This window comes from Oreochromis aureus, linkage group 9, assembly GCF_013358895.1.
Source record: "Oreochromis aureus strain Israel breed Guangdong linkage group 9, ZZ_aureus, whole genome shotgun sequence".
Lineage (NCBI taxonomy): Eukaryota > Metazoa > Chordata > Actinopteri > Cichliformes > Cichlidae > Oreochromis > Oreochromis aureus.
Window position 1 is genome coordinate 36368487 of NC_052950.1, and position 21082 is coordinate 36389568.

Consider the following 21082-nt stretch of genomic DNA (forward strand, 5'->3'; position numbering starts at 1 on the left):
AGTCTTATTCACTGAACATTTCTGGTAGGATGTCCCAAACTAATTGGACCTGAGCAGATTTTGGCAGAAGTGCTGCTGATGGGATGGCGGGACCACCAGCAGAGGGCAACAGAGGTGCAGGTGAGTGACACATGACGAGAAATCTGGACTTTATGAGCTAAACTGATTTGATTTCAGGTCTCAGAGCTTATCGGGAAGGCTTTAGGTGTTGCTTGTTTTTCTGTCTGAGCCTGCCTTTCTCCTCATATCTGGTTTAGGTTAGGATCTCACATGTGCTCCCATTGGCTTTGGAGAGGGGAACCATTTTCACCACACCCTGTGATAAATCTTATTCTGGGCATTCTTCTCGTGGATCAGCTTCAGGCGCACTGACGGAACAGGACTGCTTTTATATTTAGACTTTTAAGGTTTTTAAACGTTGTTCAAAGCTCCAAATCAGAGAAAAATTATCTGCAGTTATTTCTGAATATATATCAGTTTTTGCTTTATTCCAGTTTTTTTTTGTTTTCCGGTGTTTTTTTGTTTTTTGTTGCTTATTAGAGAATAACACAGCATTTATCTGCTTTTAAATTCTTTTTGAGTCTTTGGCCTATAACATTTTTAATTTTTAAACTCTCGCTAAAACCAAGTCTGGCTTTTTAAACTCCTGCAGACGTTAGGAAAAGAGGAAAGCTCTCAAGAAGCTGAAGTTAAAAACAGGGTGAATTCCTTTATTTTTATCTTTATTTTTTGGGGCGCGTAAAAACGCACGGAGGCTCACCATGTCACAGATGCGCAGGCAACTCCTTGGCACCGCGGCCAGCGGAGTGGGCTGGGTGGGGGTGATCGTGGCCACGGCCACCAACGACTGGGTCCGGACCTGCGACTACACCAAGACCACCTGCGTCCGCATGGACGAGCTGAGCTCCCGGGGCCTGTGGGCAGAGTGCGTCATCTCCCCGTCCCTTTACCACTGCGTGGGCCTCACCCAGATCCTCACACTGCCCGGTGAGATGCGCCAATAAATGCTCTAATACATGATATAATGTGCGTGACGAGATCTTTCAAGTGTGTTTAGCTCACGTTTGCTACGTGGGTCTGCGGGAGGGACAGCGATAAGAGAGAGTGAGCAGAGTAAATAAAGTTCTGTTAGTGATGGCTGCATGTCAGCAAAACAATTTTAGTTCAAGACTCTCTGTACGCTTTATATTTATTTATATTTATTTAATATTAGTGGAACAGTTATTTGGCGTTATTAACATTAAAATATTACGTTATCGACATATGTATTTAAACCGGAATTGTTGTTTACCAATTATTTACAAAATATATTGGTAACTAAGGCTTTTTTTTTCTTTCTTTTTTTTCTTTTTAAAGTTTATTCAATAAGTTTATCTAACAGTCTATTTCATCAGAATACAAATAAAGAATACAGAATAAAATAATTTAACAAATATAGTTTTTCACAGCGTTTGTGAAAAACTATATTGTTTTTGTTTGTGCATCAGAAAATTTAGGTACATACTTACTTTATTTTACTACAGCAGAGTTTATTTAATGAGGAAAGACAGAATTTCCTTTTAAATTGTGAAGATGTTTTAAAGCAAAACACGATTTTTTGGACTAGAGAAAAAGAAGTCTAATCTAGTCAAATATCATTTTAATATGAATTTAATTTTATATATATATATTTTATTTTGAAGCTATAATCGATCATAAAGTGCTTTGACACACCTCTATAGACCACTTTAATATGCAGCAATCACACAATTTATGCTCGTACTCAATAACTTTTATTGTGAAAGGAAGGATGGGAAGAAGGTGTAGAACAAACACTTTGTGGAAACTATGGTAACTTATAAGCTTTATTTAAAGAAACAAATATAACTGGTTATTTAAACTCTTTAAATTAAACAGCTTTATGGTATATAACATTTTTCATCATATTTCAATAATGTTTTCTCAGTCCTCTGTTTATAGCAGTAGGGGAGACCGGGGATAGTTGTAACATTTTTGACATTTCTGTCTGTAAATTGGAGCTCTTTTAAGGTAGTGGATTCAAAATGTAATGCAAAGTATTTACATGTCTCTGCTATTAAATAGTGCAGCTAATTTCTCTGCAGCACAATTACCCATTGCATGGTATGGTCTCAAACACAAAGAGTGAAATGTTACAATTAACCCCATAGTCTGGGTTAGTTGTAACATATCCTGGGGTGAAATGTAACACAATGAAATAAGGGTACTAACAAAACATTAACATGTAATCTTTTTTATTCAACACATGAATGCACTTAGAGCCATTTATGTAGCTGTGTGTGTGACAGAATGCAGAAATCTAGCTTTTGAACATATTTCAACCCCCCAAAAAAGACAAATTATGGAATTTTCTGCAACTGAATATTTCATTAATTTTGGTTTGTCTTCCTTGAGTTTGGCCTCATTGGCTCAGTGGGCATTGTAACCTACAACTCTTGCACCAATTTTGAACATAGCAATGAAGCTGAAAAAATGTAGTTGTGCACCAGCATCGCAATTCCATTACTTTTTTTTATCATGGCTTACCTTGGTGTGGTTTGCAAAGTGCTTCAGAAAGATGAGGAAATCTGTTTCTTGCACCCATCCTGATTTATTTCCACTACCAATACTTCCTACTGGTCCATCTCTGACACAGTGGTCTGCATAATGTATGTGTGGGAACACAAACAGTGGAGGAATTGTGTTGCCAATGGCATTAACCGCATATACAAAGGCGACCAGTGATAGAAGAACTGATTTGGGCATGCACAGGATGAATCACATCATTTGAAACTTAGCCCTGATTGGAGAAATTGGAAGTGTTACAACTGACCCACGTTACAACTAGAGATGGACCGATCCGATATTACGTATCGGTATCGGTCCGATACTGACGTAAATTACTGGATCGGATATCGGTGAGAAATTAAAAATGTAATCCGATACATTAAATAAAAAAAACACCTCACAAAACTTGCGACACGGTGTAACTCGGCTCATAACCGTAGCACGCCGGAGCAGTGTGCTCACGTGATAGAGCCTTGCTACCAAACCAGCATTTCATCTCCGAGGAAGTTATCCCAGAGAGAAGTAAAGCAAGTGTGTAAGTTCATCTCTGAGTGTTTGTAAAGCGTTCCCATGTTAAGCTTAACAACCGATATATGGAGCGACTGCCTCTCTCTCTCTCTCCCTCACCTTCCTGCAGCTACTTCAATCGTGAAACTGCTTAACGATCAGCTGATCGGCTTTTCTGTCGTGAGTCCGTCTCTCTTCTTTGTTTTTGGCCCACTTTGCACCAGAAAGAGGAAACCAGCGGCGGAACAACAGCAGCACCTTTAACCTTGATAAGCTGTTGTTAGAATTTATTTAATATTACTTTCTACACCAGGATCCTTTTCACGTAGCTGACTGCTGGTAACTGTGCAGGGGCGGATCTAGCAAAGTTTAGCCAGGGGCCGATAGGGCATTAACAGGGAAAAGGGGCACAAAGACATACTTTTCTTTCTTATTCTCATTTAAAATGTCTAGCTTTTAATAAATAATTATCTGAATCTTACACCTAAAGTTTTAATCTGATGTAAAATGTATAGAAGTCCATTACTGTATATAGTAACTGTTAAGTCTAATATACCCTAGTAAGCTATAGTACTTTTTCCTTTGGGAAGATACCATCTGTGCAGTCTGCAATTCTGTTGAAGAAAGATGTTGAATCTATTTAATTATTCTTGAAAATAATTTAATTCTGTGCATTTTTTTTCACCCTGCATCAAATTAAAGTTGATTACATCGATTAAGCATCATGACGTGGAGGGTGGGGGTGGTTCCCTATTTTTTTTGTTGGGAGTTTGCAACCCTATTAGTTAGGTTGCTTAATATTTCTGCTAAGTACTCTTTAAAATACCAGAATAGGGAGGCTGGAGTAGGTTTAAGTTTATTAGATTGATCAGTGTTGCTGAACTATAAAATATTTTGGGTGCAGTGTATTTTTTACATACAGGTATAACAGAATAGCTTTAGTGTTATTGTTTATTTAAACTTGAGTATGAACTTATACAAAATGCAGCAAGATATAAAAAACAGTTTTATTGATTAAAAACACACTATATCGGATTCATATCGGTATCGGCAGATATCCAAATTTATGATATCGGTATCGGTATCGGACATAAAAAAGTGGTATCGTGCCATCTCTAGTTACAACTATCCCCGGTCTCCCCTATAGTTCTATTCTCATAGTCAGTATTATAAATACTGACTATCAATTTCACACGTGTTTTATATCAAACTATAAACAACAATGTAAAAGCCTATTTTTCCACTTTTTGAGCTTTTAATTTGTTTACTACCAAACAAACCTGTGCTGATTAAAAAAACAACTGGAGTGCTTCTGCACATTTACCAAACAGTTCATAACATAATTAAAGGAATTTATCAGCCTTTTATTCACTACTCAAAAACAAAGGACGACACTCGACCGTCAGAATATAACACGAAGTCAGTTAAACTTCGGGGATTTTAATCTATGTTGTTAGGAGGCATAAAGCACTGGGAATCCATTTCACCTGCTTAGTGCTAAAGTAAAGTGGCAGCAGGTGCGCTGGAGAGACAACAAACCCAGACAGGGAATGGTTTAGCAGGTGGTGGCCACACACCATTTCTCCTCCTTGTCCCCGCTGACTGATTTTTATCCAGATGTGCACTTTGGGCGAGTCATCATTTAGCCTGAATTAACAAAGAAAATTGATACCAGTCATCTCTGACAGGTGGTTCCAGTTTTTAACAGGCCCAGCTAACACAGACAAGCCTTCCAAAGGTTGAGCTTCCCTCTGGTGGTCTTTTGCACAGTTGTTGAGATTTCTGTGTAGATCTTAACAGCTTGAAAGAAAAATGACTGGGCTTCTTTAAGTGTCGCCTCTCATGCAAGTAGCCTCTTCAGTTCTAAACCAGAAGCCTGAGAGTCCCAGGTATTTAAAACCTAGTGGGGTTTGTCTCTCATGAGCTTTTGGAGAAGTCATTAACACCAATGTTTTATTACTTTGGATTTATTCTCTGTGTGTTCAGTGAAGACATGAAGAGTGAAGTCAGACTGTGTTTGACTGTAACTCAGAGCAAGATTAGACATTACTTACTGAATAAAGTAATCTTGCTAAAGAGGCTTTTTCTTGCATCTTTTTCTTGTCTTCAGTGCATGCAACACGTGTGCACATTCCTAACTGTGAGCAGCGCCTTGTTGAGTGCCAGAGGTGAGCTGTGCTGACAACTTTAAACCAAACAGATGCTCTCTCTCTCCCTCCCTCTCAGCCTACGTCCAGACAGCTCGTGCTCTGATGATCTGCGCGTGTTTGCTGGGTCTCCCCGCCATGCTCCTGATCCTCATGTCCATGGCCTGTGTGCGGCTGCAGAACGACACCTCAGCTGTCAAGAAGCGCCGCGCCCGAGTGGGAGGCGTCCTCTTCATCTTCATGGGTGAGGAGGCCGCACACACACACACACACACACACACACACACACACACACAGAGTTGTGTTTATATCACTTTGATTATAACCACTACTTTACTAATACTTACCAAAAGCCCTAGTTGAGTTTAATGTTTTAGCTATTGTCAGTGAAATAAAGAGAAATTTCACTTACACTGACTTTCAGTGTTTGCAGTTTAGTAGTCTAAAACATCTTTTCCTTGACATCATGAAGGAACGTGTGGAGGAGATTCAGGGAAAACACTGTCAGAGAATCTGATTGCACTGAGGTTACTTAAAGGAGTGGCTGATGACTGAAAAATGCAAATCTTAGACACTTTGTTTCATGTGTTATGACCATTTTGTTTTATAAAAGCTGGATATATGAGAACCAAAATCCAGTATAAGGAGGTAGTAAAGGACCCAATGAAGGTGCTTTCTTTGGTATTCAAAGAATTCAACCAGCTCTTATTAATGAAATGTTGCCTTAATAGCAGTGCCATTGATAAATCTTAATGAGTGAGTGAGTTTGATTTGACAGACTGCAGATTTGATTTGTTATGTTTTTGATTTCGGATAAGAGGTCATGTAGAGGTCAGGACACTGTGAGTACACAGTACTGACTGTGCAGTTTGTTGAGGACATGTGTTACATATTTTTTAGTTTTAGTTTTAATTTTAGAGGGATGTATTTGTGTGTTCAGATAACTTTTTTGGGACAGTTTCAGTGGACAGATTTGATTTCTGAGGACAGTTTCTGGTTTTAAGAGACTTTCTCTTACTTTATTAGACTTGGTGTGGCTGTAGCTCAGGAGGTAGAGCTGGTCACATACTGATCAGAAGGTTGGAGCTTCAATCCTTGGCTCCTCCAGTCTGCATGGCAAGTATCCTTGGGCAAGACACTAACCCCAAGTTGCTGTCCGATGCATCTGTCGGAGTATGAATTTGGTTGGACAGCACTCAGTTTAGAGTCAGTGCTTGTGTGACTGGGTGAATGTGGCATGTTGTATAGAGTGCTTTGAGTACTCCGGGAGAGTAGAAAAGCACTATATAAGAATCAGTCCATTTACCATTTCAGAGAACCGTTGTTGGATGTACTGTACTCTGGTCTTTCCCGAGTCTTTCCCAGCTGTTGCAGGAAGGAGGAGGATGGGTCAGGATCTGTCAGGCTGTTTTGCTTCCTGTGAGATAAGACAGGTAGTTCCTGTCCACAAACTCAGGGATGACAGCCAGCAGATGGAGGCACCAAGCACAAAAATGTAACCTCTTCTTTTCCCTGTTTTTCACCTTTTGTGTTTAAAAATGTCTGAAACCCAGCTGTGTGCAGCATCATATCTACCGTCTGGTTCCCCATCGGCGCTAATAAAGAGGAAGATCTGATGTCATTCGGCTTCTCTCTGTACTCCGGCTGGGTCGGCTCCGCCCTCTGCCTCGTAGGTGGCATCATCATCTTGTGCTGCCAGGGCATCGACCCCGGGACCCCGAGTAGGGACAACAGCTTCTACTACTCTGGGAACAGGGGGACGGCCACGCTCCTGGACCCCCCCGCCAACCACGCCAAGAGCGCCCGGGTGTAAAGGAACCAGGCGCTCTGTCTTTAACCAAGTTTCTCTTTGAGTTTAAAGCCATATTTGCCATCGATGAGACATTACAGCATCTGTTCACTGTTTCAAGACTAAAACCCACAATGAAAATGAATGTTGGCAGGAAATGGAGGGATTAATAATAAGCTTACATTCAGGAGATCTTTTGGCCTCAAACTAGGGAAGTCTGGAGAATCTGTGTATGTTCCAAACAATATCCGTTTCAAAATCAGTAATTGCATCAAACTTACTCCAGTCCTCCACCGTCCTGGACTCCACGTATTGAAGCCTCAAATTTAGCATTTTGTTATTCTTTTAGAGATAAAAGTCTTAGTGATGTCTAAGAAGTCTTTAGAGAGACTAAAGGATCAAAACTCAGAATAGCAACAAATAAAAGACAAAGTTTTATTGTACTGAATGAAAAAACAAGAACGGGATAGAAAGCCAGGAAGACGAGCAAAACAAGTAGCATGCAAGCATCAAAACACAACAATATAAGACAAAGACTCAGGGGAAGGGCAGACCCACACTGCGCTGGAGACTGAGAAAAGCTGGTAAACAAGACAAAGGTTAAAGCAATCAAGACATATTCAAAAGGTGGGAAAGTAAAACTCAAACCAAGGCACAAAGTAAAAAAGGAAATAAAAAAACAGAGACAAGAAACCTCACACTGAATGATACAAAGTAACATAATGAAGGAAAGAACAATCACGAAGTCAAAACAGGAAAACAGAAATCCAATTTACACAAAACAATCTCAACTTCAAACTCTGGCACTACAGGAAAAAACTCAAAAAACTCAAATATACTGTGTTCCTAAACCAATCACATGACCAGTCCCCGAGGTCATGACTGTGATTGGTCTGTTAGTAGAATCAAACACACGAACATGGTTCGGACGTGCAGTTCAGGGACTCCCATGAGCCGAGGTGAAGCCTTGCAGAAAGCTTGCAGCTGTTTGTAATTTCATTTCCTGTATATATATAAATACATATTTCACATCTTCAGCTACCCAGTCAGGAAGGAAAGTCCCCCTGTTTGACCGGCTGTGACCACCTGTGTGCACGACAAGTTAATCATTTTCAGCAGCTCTTTGTTTTCACATTATAAACATCAAACTGTTGTTTTCATGGTCGCTTTAATGTTTATGACACTTTTAAATTGCAGCTCATATTTAATCCCCCACAGTCGGCTGTCACTTTTTTTTATCATTTCGTTTTACTTTTATGTTAACAGCATAATCAAAATAAATCATCTGCATACCAACATTGTTAAATTCTTGTCTGTGTTTAGAAAAAAGGCTTTAAAATCAGTCTTATGTTCGCTGAAAACACCATAAACATTTAAATTAAGATTCATGCTTTCTAAAATTCATCTTTTACTGAATATTATTTCTGTATGTTTTCCATTTGATATGAATCCATTTCATATACGATTTTTCATTTGTCTTCTTCTACAGTAGGTATCAGATCATTAGATTTTAGCCTCTTCTGGCTAAAATGAGGCAAAGCTAGCACTGATTAATCGCAAACTACACTTGGCTCTCTTGGCTGTCTTGTAAGATACAGTACGTACATCAGAGCACGACAGGCATTGTCTCATTAGTAGTGCTGTGTGATACTGTAAGGTTTGGTATTGATCCAATTCCAAGTAAATAAAGATCCTGTACTGCTGAAAACAATACCAATGCTGGTACTTTTAACCTATAAAGGCAGCTTATGTGGGGCAGAGAGGTTTGTATGACTCACTGTTAATTTGCAAATTCTGAACACATTTCAATGATCACTTAACACTATTGATATTTGGATTGATCCACTCACCTCTATTTATCCTAGCCTTTGGCTGATGCTAGGAACACAATAATTACCGCAGTTCCCATTGACAGCTGACATAGCTCCTTTAGATTTGGAATGATAACATTTCAGTGTCTTCTATCTGTGAGAGAAGCCGCAATAAAACCCCGATTAGACAAACTGCTGCTTTAAATTCACTTTATTTCTGCACTTTCCACAACAGACACTGAATAACACCATTAACCCAAAACAATTAAAGAGCATGAACAAAGAACTCAAACAAAACCAGAGGAAAAGCTAAACCAGTGTGTGCTGTTCACTGTCTCTGAACAGCGTGTAGATATGAGACTTATGTGAACGGCTATGGGAAGCAGAAAAGAAGACAACGAAGACCTGAATGTGCAAAAGGAAAGCAAGCAGTGATGCTGAGTCTGCAAAGAACCACGTGCAAGTGGCCCGAGTGACCTTTAGGCACAAAAAGTATAAACATTTATTATGAGCATTGTTCAAAGCAAATGCTGTATGGTAATTAGTCCAAATTCTTTTGGACTAATTGAGATATGATGATGTACTACCTGGTGGCTATCTACAAAGCTATGGTTAGGTTAATATAAACACATCAGCACTGGGAAGATGGACAATAATGGTTAAACTGTTCTCAGTAAAAGTTCGTGTTGGCCTGACTGGCAGAGAAAATGCCTTCATACAGCTCGAAGAAGATGCTAAAAAAGGACCAAACTTCAGTTAAGAGAACATCTAAGATGATCCATCCATCACACGAGGTTAGTCATTAACATGTTTGCGTATGGTTGGGATATGGTGTCTAAAAAGTTAGCCTGAAGACATGCAGCACATGAATAGTGCTAATAAAAATCCAAAAAATGCTTTAAATAGTATCGGTGCTTGTGCCTGTTCAAAATAACAGGAAATCAACTTTAAAAAGATAAGCATCTCCCTCAAGCATGCTCAGTTTGTCTTGATTTAAACAACAGATACGCTCCTATGCAGTCTGGATTCTTTTGAACCTCTGCTGAGCACTAAAGAATAGAAAAAGAATAAAGTCAGATTAAGGCATGTTTGTTTTGTAACAACACTTCTTCTCACACACTTCTAATTCACACAAGTCCAACTTGTGTGGATTTTCATTAACGGTTACTGTCACTGTCAGGTTGTCAGAGGCAGGTGGGTGTTTGTGTACATTCGTGCTCATACAGGTAGATCTTCAAAGGCAGCTGGACTTCTTTTAAGTTCTCAAACACATTTCACTTCTCGTCCAAAAGGTTGCAGAAGCTGGAGTAAAGAAGTCCAGTTGCTTTGGACCCAAACAGGTTAGACTGTTTTGAAACTTCTGCATCTGCTGTTGGCTTCTCTCAGGGCCCTCCTTCCTCTGCTGATATCTGATCCCAGTTTTCACAAAAGCTTCCACAAATATTAAAATATTGCCTCATACGTAAGTTTTATTCACTCTTTCATATTACTCAGTTCTCCTCTTCATCATTAAACCCATAATTGGTCCTTCCCTTGGACCTACTGCCTGTCTCCATACACTGGCCTCCTGCTCCAGACTGGTATCTATACTGGTCCCCATGATCTTCATACTGGCTCTGCTCCTGCTCTCCGCTCTCTTGGTCCCCGTATTGGATCTCGTGTTGATTTCCCTGCTGGTAGTGGTATCCTCTCTCCTCGGGTGCAGACCACCCCTGATACGGTCTCTCGTCCTGCTCCTGAGGGTAAAGGTCGTCACCGGGGGAGAAGGTGTCATCCAAGTGGTCGTCATAGCGCTGGTAGGAGCTGGCATGTGCCTGCTGCTCCCGAGCATTCAGCTCCAGCGTGCTGTGCCACACTCCATAACAAATGTAGATCAACAGACCTGAGGATGGATATGCAGTAGAGGGTGGGTCAGTAGGTACAGAGATGAGTTTGTGTAGGACTGTCAACCTTTATGAATTCCATGTGAAGCAAATATTTGTCGCAAAAATGGAGCTCTTACAAAATCCTGGATACACACCTCATATGTAAAGTATTTTCTCTCTTCTTTGTTGGGCTTATTGCATCTTAAAAAAGTTTGTACCAAGCATCAGAGCAACCAAAATACCCAACCAGCAAATCAAAAAGCTAGCCAACCAAGCAACTAATAAACCAAGCAAGTAGTCAAGCAGCCAACCAAACAACTTACCTATCAGTCAACAGGTCATGCAACTAACCAGCCAACCAAACAACCAGATAACAAAATGACAGCTTTATCAACTATCTGACCAAGCAGCCAATTGCAGAACTGGTGTTTTCTCCTTTTAATATATAACTCGATATTTAAATAAACTAATTGTCATTGAATTACTGATTAATGCTCCATTTCAAATCTGCAATACTCCATTATCAAGATTGTTTCAGCTCACCTATGAGGCACCAGATGGTGAACCTTGCCCAGGTGAGTGGAGACAGTTTAAGCATGAGGTAACTGTTAACCAATATGGCTGCTGCAGGGACAAAGGGAACACATGGTGCCATGTAGGGCAGGCTCCTGGTGCTCTCTGGTTGCTGTATGATCATAATCAAAAGCTTCCCTAATGACGCTGCCATCATTGTTGCCATCAGTCCAGAAATCACTGCCCCAGCACCTGTGCCCTGCTCAACCCCAAATATTATGGTAGACCAGAGGAGGAAGGACATGAAGAAGAGGGAGAGAGTGCATCGGGTCACTATGCGGCCTGTGGCTGGGGTTGGTCGAACTGACGCATCGGGCATTCCCAAACGCAGCCGCAGGGTGTAGTAATGACCTCCAAGAAGCCTTTTCAGCAGTGAGGCGTGACCTGTATGAAAATCAGAGTCATCTCCCTCCCCCTCCGTCCTGCCGGTGTGGTAAGAAGATGACCCGTCATTCTCGGTCAAGATCTGATCGTCTTTGGCATCTTCGTGCTTCAGGCTGTCCATGTCCTGAACTTCAGAGTCAAACTGATGTGTGTCGGTCTGTTCGTCAGGCTGATAGCGCAGTAGCAGCACGCACACGCTGACCAGAGTGTAAGCCAGCAGGGTGCCAATGGACATCATCTCAATCAGATCCCTGAGGCTCACCAGCAGAGCGAGGACGGCCGCCAGGCTTCCCGACACCACACATGCCACCGTGGGAGTGTGTGTGAGTGCAGTCACATGAGACAGAAACCTTAAAACACAGACACAAAAAAATTTATTATTAAAACTCCTTGAGCTGACTTTGTGAGTTTTCATGTACCTCCTCACCTGAACAGCAGTCCGTCCCGTGCCATTGCATAGATGACCCTGGGCATCGGGAACAGGGAGCCCAGCAGAGAGACAGTGAGTCCAGCTATAGAGCCCACAGCCACAGTGTACTTCCCCCACATGAAGCCGTGCACAGCAAACATCTCCATGAGAGGAGCCGAGCCATCAATAAGGTTATAGGGAACCATGAGAGTCAGGATCACACTCACCTGTAAAATAGAAAATAAATACAGAGCTCACATGTATTGCAGATATTCTTACAGTATGTCTTCCAACTGGTTGATACTGTTAAGTGTTAAATCAGGAGATGTGGCTGTTACCATGAAGCATGGTTTAACCGACTGCGTTAAACCATGCTTCATACAAAGCGAAACCCAAAACCATACAGTGTATGTGTAAAGAGTTTTTGAGTTCCTAACCACTACACATTTAGAACTTTATAAAACCTGGAGGTGTTGGGGATTGACCCCAGGACCTCATCAGGACTTGTTTTCTAGCACCATACTACTTGTTCAGTAGTATGGTGCTTTAAAACCTGGTTATATGTCTCCTGTTCTTATTTTATGTGAGTGACATTTTAAACTCAGGATTACTTCTTTAGTATGAATATCTTTGATCAAGTCCAGAACCTTGATGGTATAAAAACTGGAGATGCTGGGGATTGAACCCAGGACCTCATACATGCAAAGCATGCGCTCTACCACTGAGCTACATCCCCTTCTATGCATGCATCCTAACTGTTGCTAGATGATGGTATCAGTGCAGGGTTATAGGTCAGTCATCCAGATCATGGTACTCTAAGGAGCTTGGGGGAAAACAAAGCCACTGGACTTCATGAAGTTTTGTAAAGATGTTTCACTTTTTAAGAGGCTTTTTCAGTTCTAAAACAAAATGGTGAAGAGTCCTGGGTATTTAAACCTTAGTGAGGGTTGTCCCTTAAGGAGGTCGTTGACCCACTATTAATCATGTGCCTTATCACATGAGCCAAGGTGTGAAAAAGGCGGGGGTCATCATCAGAGGTTTTGGGTGAAACCACTCTTTTCAAGGACTTAATCAGGTTCTCCATTGAACTTTTCACTAAGAACAACCTCACCTCTGAAAAATTGCCTCAACATATCATGTCACCAACCGAGGCCACCAAAGACATAATTTCTACATTTACAGGATAGAGGTCACTCTTTTGAGGATGTCAGTGGTTATTTTGAAGCTTTTGTGGTGATTTGGAATCTTTAAGTGGACGTCTTGATGCATGCTCAACCATCCAGGTAGGTAAATCCCAAAAGGCTGATTCTGTTCATCCTGCAGTTAAGTCCAGAAGTTTGATGGCCTCGAAATAGAGATAAAAATAGACTGACTTTAAGGAAATGAAAAACTTCCCTATGCATGTGCAAGAGAGCTCAAAAGCTTGATGGCATAATGCCTGGAGATGCTGGGGATTGAACCCAGGACCTCATACATGCAAAGCATACACTCTACCACTGCGCTACATGCCCTTGTTGGTAAGGGGCCTCTGTGGTCATTTTTAGCCTCAGTATTTGGTATTTATTTGTATCTTAGGTAGCCTAACAGTTTCTTGATGATGAAGCACCAAAGATTCAGGACTTCTCGCACCTTTGGTGCCATAAAACTTTGACACATGTCTCCTGTAGTCAAGTCCAGAAGTTTGATGGCCTGGAGATAGAGATAAAACCTGGAGATGCTGGGGATTGAACCCAGGACCTCATACATGCGAAGCACATGCTCTACCACTGAGCTACATCCCCCCACATGAACATCATCATCAGGACCCATCAGAAGCTGAGCACATATGTGCTGTATTACACTGTACAGCGTTATCACAACTGACATCAGGCTTAAACATATCAGGACTAAAAAGGCAGAAGAAATAATCTGATGAGGAAATTAATTTGGCTGAGTTAAAAAAAAACAAAAAAACATGCTCAACTCTGTACAGACCGACACATAGGCAGTGAGGCAGGTGACCAGCGAGACAGTGATGGCGTAAGGGATGGAGGTGTTGGGGTTTTTGGCCTCCTCTCCTGTCGTTGCAATGATGTCGAAGCCAATGAAGGCATAAAAACAGGTTGCTGCACCTTGCATCACCTGAACAGAAAAAACGTGTTACTAAAAGATCTCACAGTTCACATCTTAAAAAAGTGAACCTATTCTGCTTTTGTTTGTTCTCTGTAACATAAAAAGTATGCTGTTCTAATGCTAGATTCTCATATTAAACATGAATATTTTTTTTAAATAATGAAGTCAGTGCATTCAAAAAACATTCCAATCAGTAAAAAGTTCAGGCTTCTGACTGTTAGTGTGATAGTGTCTGTGGGTTTGGGGGATCAAAAATCAACCTCAGTGCAGAAAATCCCCAGTGCACGTCTCCTTTACAACTGATCAAAATGTAGAAGTCTCAAACTCCTCGTTTGTTTGTTTTGATGTTTGATGTTTTGTCAGTTGTTAGCTATATGTGCTAATAGTTACAGCTTTGGTAATTGGTGGGTGTCATCTTACTTCATGGATAGAAAAAGCTGATTGTCATCTGCATAGCAATAAAAGGGAATGCCATGCCTTCTAATAATACTGCCTAAGAGAAGCATATATAATGTAAATAGAACTGGTCCCTACTGTGATCCTCCCAGGACAGCTGGAGGAAGTGACAGCTTTTTAAGTAGTGGTTTAAAATTTTTTAACCTTGTGATTGGAAGCTGGAAATTAGTTGATAGATCCCCTTTAGCAAAACATTTTCTCACCCCCGACCAGCCATATGGCAGGAACTTGCCACCCTCCCAGTTGCTGCTAGAGATAAAGAAGAGTCCGGCGATAATCATGAAGACCCAGACCACCAGGTTGACCACATTCAGGACGTTGTTGAAGCCCACAGTGTTACGCACTCCAAGAGCGATCACAGCAGTGACCACCAGGGCAATGACCAAGGCCAGAACATCAAGATACGTGTCCTCGCCTTTACCTGAGACAGAAAGACAAAGAGTTTAAGCATCAGGTATTAACTATTATTTTTATTATTCATCATAACATAAATGAGCTTAGAGCTAAATCTGGTTATATCTCTGACATTAGTGTTTATCCTCTCTAACAGATAAGTAAATAAACTGCTAATGGTAAACAAATCACAAAAGTAGATTTGGAGGCACTGACCAAGGCCTCTGACTGTGCCCAGGTGTGTTATCATGAAGTCACTGATGCTGTGATTGGCCAGCGAGTCGAACATATTGCTGAGAGCTGAAGCCCCTGCCGCTGTGCCGATCAGGTACTCCAGGATCAGGTTCCAGCCAATGAAGAATGCCACGAATTCTCCAACAGTCACATAGCTGTAGGTGTACGCCGATCCGGTCGTTTTGGGGACCCGCACACCAAACTCTGCGTAGCACACACCTTCAAGAAAAAGACACACATATAGAAAATGTGGCCAGATTGTTCTAAATCTTTTTGGGGGGGTTGGTTCGAATTCTTAAAAACTTCTGCTTACCTGACAGTATGGACGCCACCGCTGCAATTATGAAGGACAGAATGACCCCAGGCCCAGCCATTGCTTTAGCAACCAGCCCCGCAACGACATACATCCCTGTGCCGACACAGCTTCCCACACCGAGGGAGACCAGGTCAACAGTAGTGAGGACTTTGGCCAGCCCAACCGCCGAGCCCTCTGCAAGCTCGGTGAGGTCATCTGAGCTGTGGGCCATGGAGCCCACAGGTTTGGTCCTCAGCAAGCGAGAGTACATGTTGTACCAGGCATCACCCAATGACACCCGACCCAGCCACGCCGCCATCACTAACCCTGGTTATTATCTGTTAATATCGGTGAGTTGTGCACTCCTTCCACCTTCCTGCTGTCACTGTCTCATACTTTCACATCACCATGAGCCTCCTCCTAAACAGGTTTGTCCCATGAAACAGAAGTCTAAAGAGGGCGCAGAAACTCTGTGAAAAGAAGAGGAACAGACTGCAGCAGTTCATGAATTACAGTGAAGGGTTTGATATATAACATGATTTGGTCTCTTAATTGTGTTTATTTCAGTTTTCTTTGAGTCTCTTTACGATCACTTAAATCTGTTGACAGCAGTTTCGATCTTTCTTGGTTCTTTGAGTCTTTGCAGTCATTTCTTATGTTTTTTTGTGGTCATTTGAGGAAGCGAAAGAGTGCTTGTTTGATTCTACCCCCTGTAGGGTTACATCAGGAAGGGTATCTGCTCATAAACTCTGCCAAAAAAAAAGATGCAGAGCTAACTGCTACGGTGACCTGTTAGGACAAGGGAGTAGATGAAAGTAGTTCAGACAACAGAGTTGTTTGAATGTCGTTGTGGTTCTTTAAGTCTCTGTGCAGTGATTCTGAGTGCATTTCTGGTTATTTGTTTCTTTTTGTGATTGCTTGGAGTCTTTTTGTGGTCACTTGAGTCTCTTTGTTGGCCTTTGGGTCTCTTTATAGCGATTTGAGTTTCTTTGTGGCCATTTTGAGTCTGTATGTTTCTATTTCACATCTGTATGTGTTAATCCAAAAGACTATTTGTTTTCATTTTCAGTCTCTTTATGGTTAGGAAGTTCCTCACGTGGTATTTGATGTTGTTTTGTATCTCTTAGCAGTTATTTTAAATCGCTTATTTTAAGTATCATAGTAGTCACTTTGTGTCTAACCATTTCTGTATTCAAGCTTTCCAAAAGAAATGTTCACAGCCATTTCAAACTTTGAAGCCTCTGGTCTTGCTGGTCTGTTTGATAATCCTTTCATGCTAATGAAGCTGGGACACCATCAGCAGTTCTCCTAACTCACTAGAGCGAGACTCCCTCTCTGAAACTTTAATGATGTCCAAGGAGGATCCTCTTTCATGATGGAAAGGCTTGACTATGGAGTCTAAAACGTAATCATCCACAGACGAACTTCTACACGTATACGTTGAAAGCTCTCATCTGCTTTAGAGCTTCATACTCAAACATGCAAGTTCAGTCAACACCTTATCTAAAATCAACCCCACAAAGTCAGACTAGGTTTAAAAGAGCAAAGAGAGCAGACAGTCTGAGGCTTGCAAGCTGATAAAAACACAAATCATGCAGCCTGAGCATGCACACTAGAGCACACAGGTAACACACTCACTTGCTGTTCAGTTTCCCTCCTGAGGCAGATTCCCCCATCCAATGCAGAGCTGGTGGATATGTGACGAGAGGAGATAGCCTCGTTTAATCATTTAGAGCAGAAACCATGTGACCACTTTGATAAAATATTCAACATCTGAGGCTGAGCATGGGCGTGTGCATGGAGCTGCCATCGGTCATTTAAAGAAGGGATGACAGAGCTGCTGTGAGAGTGTGTTTGAGCTGAGCTGATGTTTGTTTCTGTTAGTGTGCAGGGCTGGGAACTCAACAGGTGTATGTGTGTGTGTGTGCAGAAAAGCATCTGTTTTCAAAACCTGCAGGAGCAAACTGATCGCCGCTTTACAAATGTTCTATATATTCGAAGTTGACTCTCAGCACATGACCACAACTGGCTAACAGTGACCACATTTCAAGAAACACCTCATGAGAGCACAGTGTAGACCAGGGGTAGGGAACGTTAGTCCACGAGGGCCGGTGTCCTGCAGGTTTTAGATCTCACCCTGGGTCACCACACCTGAATCAAATGATTAGTTCATTACCAGGCCTCTGGAGAACTTCAAGACATGTTGAGGAGCTAATTTAGTCATTTAAATCAGCTGTGTTGGATCAAGGACACATCTAAAACCTTCAGGACACTGGCTCTCGAGGCCTGGAGTTCCCTACCTCTGGTGTAGACTGATCTTAAGGCAGGGGTCCCCAATCCTAGTCCACGAGGGCCGGTGTCCTTGCAGGTTTTAGATCTCACCCTGCGTCAACACACCTGAATCACATGATTAGTTCATTACCAGGCCTCTGGAGAACTTTAAGACATGTTGAGAAGGTCATTTATCCATTTAAATCAGCTGTGATGGATCAAGTGCACATCTAAAACCTGCAGGGACACCGGCCTTCGTGGACTGGGATTGGGGACCCCTGCCTTAAGGATATGAAACTCTCCACTATCGGCCTGAAGATTTGAGCTCTAGCTCGATGGTATAAAAAGCTGGAGATACTGGGGATTGAACCGAGGACCTCATACATACAAAGCATGCGCTCTACCATTGAGCTACATCCCCTGATAAATCTTTCCTAACTCATGACTTTAGTTCTCATTTGCAACCAGAGGCTGTTTATTCATAAACTATTACTTCACAAATTACCCAGTCTAAAGAGGAAGGGTTCATGAGCCCATATCTCCCCATTTTCTGTCCCCACCTCACACAGTACGAAATCACAATGCCACACTGTGCTGATAGTGGACCCACAGGAAAGTGGAACCATGTTTTCCCACTGGGTCATGCCTCACTGGGTCTTTAAGCTCAGGGCCCAGCCACCACATGCCTCACCAGCGAGCTCCCCTCCCTGATGTAGCTCTATGCAGAGCTTAGAAATTGAGAGGGACTTTGAGTAGAGCTGACACTCCCACATCAGAAGGAGCCAGCTGGGGTAGATACAGAACTCACTGGAGGAGTGACATCAGCCAGAGGTGCCAGAGGCTGAAGGTGTAGAAGTCGCTCTTTCAAGGATCCTCTTGCAGTTATTAGATGTTTGTTTTTGACATGTTGAGTCACTTTTTAATTTGTGACCCTAAAGTGTCTTTAGTCATTACCTGCTTGATGCCACGACAACTGGAGACACTGAGGATTGAACCAAGGACATCAAACTCTACCACTGAGCTACATGAAATTATGACCTTGTTATGACCCATCAGAATTTTTCAGTCTGGTAGGTTGTTGTGGTAATTTAAGGTGCTACTGTAATCCTTGAGTCTCCTGTGACCATTTAAGTTTCTGTGTTTTGCTTTTGTAAGTTTTTGACCTCATGATTATTTGTTTAGTATGGATATTTCTGAACTTTGATTAAGAAGATACAAAAGCTAGATGGTATAAAACCTGGAGATGCTGGGGAATGGTCTGCTGGGTATACATGTTGATGTAGTTTATAGGTCAGTCATCCAGGTTATTGTACTCTAAGGAGTTAGGGAGAAAAAAAAAGCAACTTCATGAAGTCTAAGGAGCTTAGAAAGAAAAAGCGTCTGCTTCCCAACGGAGCGAGATGGCTGACTAAGGCTACGTCCACGCTAGCCCAGATAGATTTGAAAACGCGTCCACACTAGCGTTTTCAGTCATTTTCACAGAGTTGTGCATCCACATTGAAACGTCCGAAAACGCTTACGGAACTTCAGGCCTCGAGGGCCGGTGTCCTGCAGGTTTTAGATCTCACCCTGGGTCAACACACCTGAATCACATGATTAGTTGATTACCAGGCCTGGGAGAACTTCATGACATGTAGAGGAGGTCATTTAACCATTTAAATCAGCTGTGTTGGATCAAGGTGTCTGGTACTCGAGGGCCTGGAGTTTGACACCTGTGGTGTAGACTGACCTTAATATATTATATCCAGATAAACAGAATCAACTTTTGGAGGTCTCCTGTGGTTATTTCATTATTTGTCATTATTTGTTTAGTATAATGAAATAACTAAAAAAATAGCGAGTCCAGAACCTGACATGCAGCAATAAGTCCAGAAGCTTAATAGCCTGAAAACCTGGAGATGCTGGGGATTGAACCCAGGACCTCATACATGCAAAGCATGCGCTCTACCACTGAGCTACATCCCCTTGCTGCTGCTAGATAAATTCATCTGTTTCTGACATTTCTATGGCCCATCAGACGCTCTGGTCTGTTAGGCTTTTGTGGTAATTTAATGCGCATCTGATGTTTGGGTCTCTTTTTATTGAACACTTATGTCTCTGTGTTTTGTTTTGCTTTTGAGTGTCTTTGTTGTCAAAAGTGTCTTGTAGTTATATTAAGTGTGTGACCACATCCACATCATGCTGTGTTGATGATCCTTGAGTCTTGTGGAGATTTTTTTCTTACTTATCCTAATAGTTTCCTGAAAGCCTCCTTCAGGAGTTGCTACAGCAGGTGATGTGCCTCCATCTCACGGTCCATCTTTCCTAGCATCTTTAACAAACATAATTATCTTTCTGAGTTTTGGTGTTCTTTCTACCATTCGTGTGATGATGTTCTTATTGTGACAGGGCTTACAGTTTTGACACAAGTGGTTTCAGAACTACTCTGCATTGACCAGAATTCCCACAGCATCTTTAGAAAACTGCTTTCAAATGTCTGCTGAAAAATCAAAAGATCAGGGTGAATCCTGCAAACAGTTCTGGTAGGTGGTTGCAGTGATTGGAATACAGGGGGGTCATCAATAACTTTGTCAGCTGGTGTGAACAGAAACATCTTCGCATCAATGCCAGCAAAACGAAGGAGCTGGTGATTGACTTCAGCAAGAAGCCACCCCCTATTACACCAGTGAACATCCAGGGTTTGGACATTGAAACGGTGGAGGAGTACAACTACCTGTGTGTTCACCTCAATAACAAACTGCACTGGTCCACGACACAAATGCACTCTTCAAAAAGGGTATAAGTTGTCTTCACCTGCTACGGCGGCTGAGATCCTTTGGGGTGAACAGGACACTCCTAAAGACCTTCTACCACACTGTGATGGCGTCTGCTATCTTTTATGCTGTGCTCTGCTGAAGTGGTGGAATGGCAGAGAGGGACAGGGGGGAACTCAACAAACTGGTCAGCAGGCCAGCTCTGTCCATCGAGCAGGTGTGGGAGGAAAGGATGTTATCTTAGCTAACATCCATCATGGACAACACCTCCCACCCCCTGCATGAGACTGTACGAGCACTGAGCAGTTCGTTCAGCAGTGGACTTCTACACCCGCAGTGTAGGAAGGAGCGCTACCGCAGGTCATTCTTATCAGCAGTTGTATTGTGTGTATTTTGGTCATTTTAAGACTTCTTTACCAGGACCTCTAGTAGCTTGGTGTAATAGAACTTGGAGAAGCTTTGCACTGAATGCAGCACCTCATACATGCAAAGCCTGTGCTCTGCTGGTGAGCTACATC

At 42.0% G+C, this 21082-nt stretch overlaps 2 protein-coding genes and 4 non-coding genes across 7 annotated transcripts; 1 reads left to right on the forward strand and 5 right to left on the reverse strand.

Annotated features, from left to right (window-relative positions):
* The first annotated feature begins 78 nt into the window (after positions 1–78).
* cldn11b (claudin 11b) lies at positions 79–8572 on the forward strand. Of its 2 annotated transcripts, XM_039617169.1 has the most exons (4): positions 79–120; positions 258–987; positions 5299–5463; positions 6773–8572. In XM_039617169.1, the coding sequence occupies exons 2-4, from the start codon at positions 762–764 to the stop codon at positions 7030–7032; spliced, it is 651 nt and encodes a 216-aa protein (XP_039473103.1). In that variant the 5' UTR covers positions 79–120; positions 258–761; the 3' UTR covers positions 7033–8572. The 2 variants fall into 2 exon arrangements, with proteins under 2 accessions (XP_039473103.1, XP_031607225.1); XM_031751365.2 differs by lacking the exon at positions 79–120 and having other exon boundaries at positions 249–987.
* Positions 8573–9024: 452 nt separating this feature from the next.
* LOC116329344 (probable cationic amino acid transporter) lies at positions 9025–17338 on the reverse strand. The gene is made up of 8 exons (XM_031751348.2): positions 17179–17338; positions 15559–16010; positions 15228–15464; positions 14822–15039; positions 14025–14171; positions 12069–12277; positions 11228–11991; positions 9025–10701 (listed from the first exon to the last, which is right to left on the reverse strand). The coding sequence occupies exons 2-8, from the start codon at positions 15857–15859 to the stop codon at positions 10310–10312; spliced, it is 2268 nt and encodes a 755-aa protein (XP_031607208.2). The 5' UTR covers positions 15860–16010; positions 17179–17338; the 3' UTR covers positions 9025–10309.
* trnaa-ugc lies at positions 12715–12786 on the reverse strand. Its single transcript has one exon. It is a non-coding gene; the product is annotated as a tRNA-Ala (tRNA).
* On the reverse strand, positions 13760–13831 carry trnaa-cgc. The gene has a single exon. It is a non-coding gene; the product is annotated as a tRNA-Ala (tRNA).
* Positions 17339–18160: 822 nt separating the features above from the next.
* trnat-ugu lies at positions 18161–18232 on the reverse strand. Its single transcript has one exon. It is a non-coding gene; the product is annotated as a tRNA-Thr (tRNA).
* Positions 18233–19704: 1472 nt separating this feature from the next.
* On the reverse strand, positions 19705–19776 carry trnaa-ugc. The gene has a single exon. It is a non-coding gene; the product is annotated as a tRNA-Ala (tRNA).
* Between the last annotated feature and the right edge of the window lie 1306 nt (positions 19777–21082).

Coding starts and splice junctions, on each gene's coding strand:
- cldn11b (XM_039617169.1), top strand. CDS start 762: ATGTCACAGATGCGCAGGCAACTCCTTGGCACCGCGGCCAGCGGAGTG. Junction 988..5,298: donor CCAGATCCTCACACTGCCCG/GTGAGATGCGCC, acceptor CCTCCCTCTCAG/CCTACGTCCAGACAGCTCGT. Junction 5,464..6,772: donor CGTCCTCTTCATCTTCATGG/GTGAGGAGGCCG, acceptor TCTGAAACCCAG/CTGTGTGCAGCATCATATCT.
- LOC116329344 (XM_031751348.2), bottom strand. CDS start 15,859: ATGGCGGCGTGGCTGGGTCGGGTGTCATTGGGTGATGCCTGGTACAAC. Junction 11,992..12,068: donor CGGGACGGACTGCTGTTCAG/GTGAGGAGGTAC, acceptor CTGTGTTTTAAG/GTTTCTGTCTCATGTGACTG. Junction 10,702..11,227: donor CACCATCTGGTGCCTCATAG/GTGAGCTGAAAC, acceptor ATCCATCCTCAG/GTCTGTTGATCTACATTTGT.